Source organism: Cupressus sempervirens, chromosome 8 (assembly GCF_028749045.1).
Source record: "Cupressus sempervirens isolate cs-2001-9-10 chromosome 8, ASM2874904v1, whole genome shotgun sequence".
NCBI classification, from domain to species: Eukaryota; Viridiplantae; Streptophyta; class Pinopsida; order Cupressales; family Cupressaceae; genus Cupressus; species Cupressus sempervirens.
The window spans coordinates 711,034,571-711,043,172 of NC_143125.1; the positions used below are offsets into that span (position 1 = coordinate 711,034,571).

The 8,602-nt window shown below is 33.3% G+C and overlaps 2 protein-coding genes across 2 annotated transcripts; one reads left to right on the forward strand and one right to left on the reverse strand.

Annotated features, from left to right (window-relative positions):
- Positions 1 to 2,891: 2,891 nt before the first annotated feature.
- On the reverse strand, positions 2,892 to 3,952 carry LOC149544415 (early light-induced protein, chloroplastic-like). The gene is made up of 3 exons (XM_089798844.1): positions 3,752 to 3,952; positions 3,544 to 3,669; positions 2,892 to 3,452 (listed from the first exon to the last, which is right to left on the reverse strand). Exons 1-3 carry the CDS (start codon positions 3,869 to 3,871, stop codon positions 3,108 to 3,110), a joined length of 591 nt encoding a protein of 196 aa, XP_089654970.1. The 5' UTR covers positions 3,872 to 3,952; the 3' UTR covers positions 2,892 to 3,107.
- Positions 3,953 to 7,716: 3,764 nt separating this feature from the next.
- On the forward strand, positions 7,717 to 8,215 carry LOC149544416 (blue copper protein-like). Its single transcript, XM_089795971.1, has 2 exons — positions 7,717 to 7,828; positions 7,947 to 8,215. The coding sequence occupies exons 1-2, from the start codon at positions 7,717 to 7,719 to the stop codon at positions 8,213 to 8,215; spliced, it is 381 nt and encodes a 126-aa protein (XP_089652097.1).
- Positions 8,216 to 8,602: the final 387 nt, after the last annotated feature.

Below are 8,602 nucleotides of genomic sequence, written 5' to 3' on the forward strand. Positions count from 1 at the left end.
ATCTGCAAAGAAAATTAATAAAGGAGGAAATCAAATCACCAAAGTCAAAAGTGGAAATGTCTTGTATTAGGTTCATGAAAGATGTTAATCAAGGATATAAATCTCCATGTCCATCACCATAGTTACACAACTCAAAGAGGGAGTCAAGAAAATTGATCCTTTCAATTCTAATTCTAAAGGACTATATCTAGAAAAATTAGTGTTAGTCAAGTGATAAAGGAGCACTAATACAAATCTAGGATTTAGTGAGTAGAATAAGGGACATGATACAAAATTCCTTGAGATCCCTACAAGATAATGGGAAATAGAGATGGATAGATAAAATAAATCAATAGATATGCACAAATTATAAGGAATATAGAATACAAACCTTTTAGATGTAATTTTGTGCTTGTTGTGTTGCTTAAATTTGATAAACGACGTTAAATCTAGGTCTGAAATACTCAAATCTACAAAACCATGAAATTATTCAGCAATCTGATAGTGGTGACTCTTGTTGATAGGGGTAACCTCTGTGGGCCCTATATTAAAGGGTGACCTACTTTAGCCTTGTCAAATTACATGTGACAATGATTGCAATTTCGTTGTTTTGAAGAAAACCAAAACGAGCATCCAAATTTCTAACCTATTCACCACTCTGAGATGCACAAATTGCAAAAAAAAGAAAGGTGTTTTTGTTGTTGATAGGGGTTTTGCCTCAGTCAAACCCCAGTTAAAGTATTCACCTTGAATTGAAATAATTGAAACACAAAGATGCAGAATAAATGTATGAAATCACCTTATAATAATAGGATATCTTGAATCATATGCAGTATGTTTACTTTACTAATTGACTAGGATCAAGAAGATGAAGATGAATTGATGTAGAAAATACAATAAAGTATCTTAACAAAGATATTGCAAGATAAAATCCTTTAACGTATTGATGCTTAAATCCTCGATCTTCAGTAGAGGAATTTCTTGAAGACTTGTATGCTTGAGTGTGAGTGCTTGATCTTGTGAATGCATGATATGAAAATGAGGAAATCAAGCATTTTTGAAAGGGCTCAAAATTTAATACTCCACAAGCTAATCCACTTAGGAGTTGACACCCTGAAATTACCTAGACATAGGACCCAAGAAATTAACCCAATATAGGGTCCAAATAAGGACATAGTGTATTTTTTATTGGCCCACAAGGGATCTACTATGTCGTAGATTAGACAAAGGCATACTACGCCCTTGTTAACTAGGGCCCAAAACCTATGGAATTCCTTTAGGATCCCAAAATATGTCCCAAATTTAGGTAATCAGGTACAAAATCCAAGATATAGTTATTTCAATGCAGATAATAGATTTTCAATAATTGGATGAAGGAAAGGGAATACCTAGTTAGTTAGATTCTACTTGAACCTTTACACCATAAAAATGGAAGCTTTAAAGAGGATTGATCAATTAGGTATTACCATGATTCCACCTAGGAGAACTGAGAAGAAAATAGAAGAAAGTGGGAGAGATGTTAGGAGATGATGATATTGCATTAAATAGTTGCCAAACAATCATTAAATTGGAGCACAGTTCCAATTTAAGATGATACCGGATGATACAATATTTCCAATGAACACAATATGCTCCTATACCACTTTTCAAAACCACTAGCCTTTATGAAAACCATCTTCTTTTTCATAACTACATCCCATAGTGCACAGATCATGGTCAACTACATTTTTCTAAATCCATAGAATTTGTGTAGCTATGTTATTTTTTTCTAAGTCCCTCGATTGAAAGATTTTTTGAAAATATTCAAAAATATATTGGTAGAAGGGAAACTCACTAAGGACAAGGTAGTTTTTTACACTCATAAGATAAGTACAAGGTGTGTTGATTGGTTAGTTGGGGTTGAGTTACATGGCTAGAATAGATTCTAGACTATGGGCTAGGGGTTAAAACTGCGTATAGAACATGAGCAAAAAAAATCTACCTTTTATAATTTAAAATTATAGGATTAAAGATATTTCAAACCCTCTGTCATACCATGTACGATTCCAAGATCTAAGAGACATATAATTGAAGTAGAATAACCTTAAAGAGAGAAAAATCAATGATTGGATTTCTCAACAATTCCTAAATAGTGACAAATATGATGATTTAAATAGGCCATGATATTTTTAACCTTCCAAAATAATTGATCATTTTATTTGATAGAAGTATTTATAGAGTCTTACCTAAGTTAAAAATGTGTTAGAATACCTATAAATAGATGAATATTGAAGCCTCACTTTATTTCTTTGTGGATAATATTAATTATAATAAATGATTTGCATATTATAACTAATTGGACTTAGGCAGTTTAAACTCATCTTTTTCCTACCTTTTTATTTTAAGAAGTTTTGGGCAGACTTTCAATGTGTATGTTAAATAGAACTCATCTTTGAATCTTGGAACCAAAAATGATTTATAACTTTAATGTGTTTAACTTGTTAATCATTATAGTAATATCAAGTAGCATCAAGTAGAAAAAATGATTTGTTAGTTGAACATGTACCAATAAGTATGAGGGAATATTTTATAGTATGACCTATCAAATTAATATATTATTGCTATGAGGGTGTGTTGATAGCTACTTTCATAGTAAATGAAGGAGTGACATGCATTTGGTATTCTTTCTCTATTTATAAAAGATTATATTAATAGATATAGTAATAAAACTAGTAAGCAAAATTAAATAAAAGTGTGATTTTGCATATTAACTATTGTTACAAGCATTTGGCAAAAATTACAGCAGATTTTCACCACCATTAGTTTTTATATATTACAGTAATATATTAATCATTCACAATTATTTTTTAACTAGTTACAAAATTAATATATGGAGAGAATGAGAATATAAATTCAAATTTCATTTGAAATCATTGTATCTGTCAACAGATTTACTCCAAATCTATTAAATTCATATCTACAAATGATGTCAACATGCTCAATATTACATCCTCTTCCCCAAAGAAAACCCAAATGGCCACTCAAAATTACCTACATATTACGCAACTTCTCGTATAAATTTCTCGGCTCGGAGATTTTGGGACATACAATTCCACATTTCTAAACTCCTATAAATTTAGGGGTAGAAATTATACAAGAGGACCGCCCTTCACATACTCCGTCACGGCCAAAGCCACAAGGCCAATCATTGCCAAACGCCCGTTCCACATTTCTGCCGATGACGAAAATATTGGCTGCGACTTACTCTCCGCCGAGACCCCTTTAAACATCGGCACCAATGATGCAATTGACAACAATACTGCGCTTAAAACGAACCACGACACACCTCCGCTACTCAGCTGAGTCAGCAGGCCTTCTCCACTTGCCAGCTCAACTGCAACCGCCGACACGAACCCTACCATCGCCAGTCTTCCGTTTATGGTCTCGGGAGCTGGCCCTGAGAATGCGAACACGTCACCAAACTTCGTGCTGACCTGGAAAAATCCGAAAAGGATTGGATTAGAATAGTCCACGTAGATAGTCCATGTTTTAGCGAGTGATTTGGGCGTGGGGAAGTGTACTTGCCTTTTTTGGACGGACTGTTGTTGTAGATGGAGTGGGTGTGGGTGCTCCGGAAGTAGAAGGAGAAGGAGAAGGAGAAGGAGAAGCAGTGTCGCTTATTGGGGAAGCCTCCTTCGGCTTCGAATCCGTCTGCAAAGATAAAACCCAATATGAGAAATCTACACTATTATTGCTAGGCAGTGAAATGAAATGAAATGATGAAGTAACAAACCTCTGCCATGCACTTCACTCGGAGACTCTTCAGTGGCACTCTGTTGCAACTTCTTTGGAATATTGCTCCGCAACTGGAAATTGCAGGAGATTTCAAGGTCATTGAAATCATGGCTGCCATTAGCGAGAGTCTTGACGAGTTACAAAGATTATTGAATGACACTGACAATGTATTTGTCGCTAAAACGTCTACAATTGTAGTGCCTAGCTTCTGTTTGTTGCATGCTTATATAGAAATGAATGTCATGTTTTCGGGTTATCTTTGGACGATGAGAATTGGGCCATGTGGAGTTAGCAGTTGGGTGGGTAAAAAGAGAAAGACGTGGTTAACAGATAATCCACACACGTGTCGACTAGAATGTGGAGCGACAAAGAGATGTAGCAGTTCAAATGAACTTTCTCACATATTCTTGAATGCTCTATATCTACGTCTAATATCTATTTAGTCCTTCAAAGAATGGTTATATCAATATTTAAGTCTTGCATTTTACAATGCATACAAATCACTCTGAAATATTGGGAACTCTGGCATTATAAAATGTTTGTCGTACCATACAATGACAGAATGAACTACTTGAGTCTGGATAAATCTACTAGAATCTAACCTTGATTAGTCACAATACATTGCTCGCAATCTTAATAGAAGGAAAATTACCGTACAAATGATACTATGATTTAAGGTTGATATCTTCATAAGGTCTTCATCTCTGTAAACTTCTGATTTTTTTTCATGAGTCTTATAGACCTAGACTATGCTTTATTTTTGAAAGACTACACTGAAGAAAATAAAGAGAAAAAATATTTCATTTTTTATTTAGAGAATGAAAATATCAATCAAGCTCTTATAAATAGTGTATGCATTGTCTTGAAAAATCAACTTAAAATTTTACTAGGAAATCAATGTAAGCAAGGTATAGATGACTAGTATTGAAAGAATATTCTTAAAAGATAAAAGGATAAATATCATATTTTTGATATCCATTTTAGCTAGTAGATCTTAATGAAAAGAGTCCTCTTTAAAATATATACATTTGAAATTATATAGAAATATATAATTCTCATTTGAAGAAATTTTCTTATAACTTATAGAGATGTGTAATTGTTTGATTATACCCAATTTCAACAAATTAAGATTTCCAATCCATACCATTCAAAAATCAAAGATATCGATTGTAGATTCATTGAACACCTTTGATTTTGACACGAAAGATATTTTACTCATTATGAAGTTCAAATATTAGAATAATATTAATATTTTAAAAATGTTATTTAGAATATACATTTTTCATAAAAGGAATCGCATTAGATCAAGTGACGACAAACTATTTACAATATGGTTTTTTAAAAAAGAATCATATTAGACCAAATAACAACAAACAAAAATGAATTAATAAACATGTATTATATTAAACATAGTTTCTTGCCCATGGGAGAGAAGAACTTGAACCAAATACTATGGACAAGAGAAAACAAAAGTGCACTAGAAGCTTTTGGACGACTACAACAAAGTATAGGACCACCTCCGAAGCCTCTTCATAAAAAGGTTGTATATAGAACAACCAAGTAGTATATAGGCCAAAACTAATTGAATGTTCATTTTTATATTGTTTATAATGTGTAGAATAAATGACACATATCTTTGTTGAATGAAGAGTGCCAAAAGATCTCAATATAAAGAAATCACCTATCAACTGATGGTTCAAATGACAAACATTTGAAAAAAATAAAGTGTAGTTGCCAACCAAGGACATAAAAAAGATAAAAGAAGGGACTTGGATTACATCTGTAGACAAAAGGAGATACATGAGAAATTAGGCAATAATGCTAAACTTTACAAATTTACAAAAGGCCTTGTAAGATTTGCATTCTTTTGCTTAATAATTAGAAAATCTCTTTGACAAGCTACTTGTTGGAAAGTAATGCATGGAAACTACACTTTTCTTAGCACTTTGTAACACAAGTACAACATTTTCTATAGTTTCTAGGTTAACTAGACAATTCTCTAGATATTTCAAGTTGGTTTATAGATTACTAGTTTCTATATGTGTCAGAATAAATTTGTCTTCTACCTTAATAAGTTAGTTATGATGTTCAATTAATTTTTATTTTCTTTTGTTTCTTTATTTCTATTTAAAGATTGTAGGAATACTTTTTTTCGAAGAGATGATAAGCTCTTTATATATCTTTGCATTAAACTTTGTAATGCTGAGAGATGTTGTATAGAGAAACTCTATTTTAGGTAAAACTTCAAAGGAAAATATAAATGGTTTAACACCTAATCAAGTTTTTAGAACTGTGAAAAATTATTTTCCATTGTGTTTAATTTTTGTTTTGCTATTATATATTTGTAATCATCTTGTGGGTAGTTGTTTGAATTCTTCCTTTGGTACTAAAAATGGTATAGGGAAAAACTTCCTCACCATATCACCCAATATCCATGACTATGATTCCATTCTTTCAAGGCTCTCCTATGCATATTTGGTGATTGTAGTGCTTAATATTTGTTATGAGCAATCAAGTCCTAATGAGGGGAACAATAAAGTCTTAAGGTGCACACAAAAATTGAAGATGCTTTACTATCAAATTAACATATTATTTTTCTGAGGGTTCATTGCTAGTTCCTTTTTTAGTAAATGAAGAGGTCACATGCATTTAGTGTTCTTCCTCTATTGGCAAGGAGGTATATTAATAGATAAAATAATAATAAAAATAAGTAAAATAAAATAAAATAGTCATTGTCCATATTAACTATTGCACCTTCTCATTTTCTATTGATAGTTACAAGCACTTTAAAAAAAATTATAATAAGATTTTCACCATCATTAAATTTTGAATATTATAGTACTTTATTAATTATTCACATTTTTTAACTAGTAAAAAAAATTCATACATAGAGAGAATAAGATAAATTCAATTTTCATTTGAAATCATAGTATCATAATATGTGTAGAAATTTTCTGAATACAATAAGTTTCATATATACAAATGATATTAACATCCTCTATATTACAACCTCTTCTCTTTTCGGAATTAAAAGAAATCTTTGAATGAACAATAAAGTTTCCTTTAGCATTGTGGAAACTCTTCTCTACAGTTTGGAGATATGGGGTCTTATGATTCCACATCTCTAAACTCATATAATTTTAGAGCTAGCAATTATACAATAGGACCACCCTTCATGGCCAAAGGCATGAAGCCAATTATAGCCAAACACCCATTTCAACATTTCAGCCAATGATGAAAATATTGTAGGTCTTCTCCACTTGCCAACTCATCTACATGAACCCTACCATCGCAAGTCTCCCATTGACTATCTTGGGAGTTGGTCCTGAGAATGAGAACTCGTCTCCATATTGATACTAAGCTAGCTAACTTTTATAGATTAGTTCAACTAGATGACTAGGTATTTCATGAATAAATCTGAAAATTTTCCTTTATGAACTGTTCATTAGATCATATCAAAAGAACTAAGTCCTAAAGATTTTTTCCCTTTTACTTCCCTCTTTAGAAATATGTTTCCCCTTCTTAGTATCCTCCTTGTTAACTTCTAAGAAAATGCATCCCATTGTAACACGACAATTGTTCTAGGAAGAGACAAATTGACAAGACAAATATAGAAACAATGCACGTCATATAAATTGGTAATGGATGGATTGCATGTATATGTCCTAGTCGGCAAAACCCATGCAACGGGTTGAACCTTTTGGAGTTAGCTTCGTTGATCATTCATTTTTATCCTACGTTGAAGGCGAGATTCTTCACAGTATATTCCGTTCGGCCCCCCGGCTGGCGCCCGTTTCTTGTCATCGTTCCCAGATAGCGGGGTTATAACTAGACATCATGGAAACCCTGTCAAAATACATTCTGATCGTTTTGAAGGAGTAGTTTCAAGAAGGAAAGAGCTCGATGGCAAATAAAATCCTGGTTTCGTTGATAGTGTTGGCCTCCCTATCATCATTCATCGTGATGAGTGATGCTGGCACACTTTTCACGGTGGGCGACGAGAAGGGGTGGACACTTGGGTTTGACTACCAGGCGTGGGTACAAGATAAACAATTCCATGTTGGGGACAGCATTGGTACTAATTTTCATATCACCTATTCCTTCCAATTTCATTCTTATATTTCCCTTTAGTGAAAACTAATATTTGATCTCTGCATATTATATAATTGTGTAAATGTCATCGTGTGTTACAGAGTTCAACTATGCGAAGGGTGTTCACAACGTACTGGTGGTGAATGGAACGTCATTCGCAAACTGTTTGAACGAACCGATCTTCCCTGTGTTGGACAGCGGACATGAGGTGCTAGAATTCACTGGGACTGGGAATGCATGGTTCATCTGTGGATTTGGTCAGCACTGCGAAAACGGTATGAAGTTGAAGATAACAGTCACTGACGTTGAATCCTCACCTTCACCAGCGCCCGCGGCTGCTGCAGAGACCTATCACTTAAGGCCTTGGTAATGCGCTTTCTTACGTAGAAAGCCCCACAATAATTTAAGCTTGGAGATTCTTCAGGCACCTATTTTGTTTTATGTGTGAATAGTTGTATCTTCTACCGCTCAAATAACTGTTCAAAATGCTACAATAAGAATTAGCAGTGGTCAGGGATGTTGATTCCTATTCATTTGAAACGTTATTCAATCATTTTGAATTAATAAAAGCGATTTGGGAATGAGTCATTACGTATTTGCCTCATGCGCTAAAAATGATTTCGATTTATGATAATATCATTCCATCGATTTCTGTTGGCGAAATTGAATGCAATTCTGACAACCATACTTTTACTCAAGCTTTAAGGAGAACTTTCTAAGTTGAAACTAAAGAAAAATCCGCCAGTAAAATATTCTA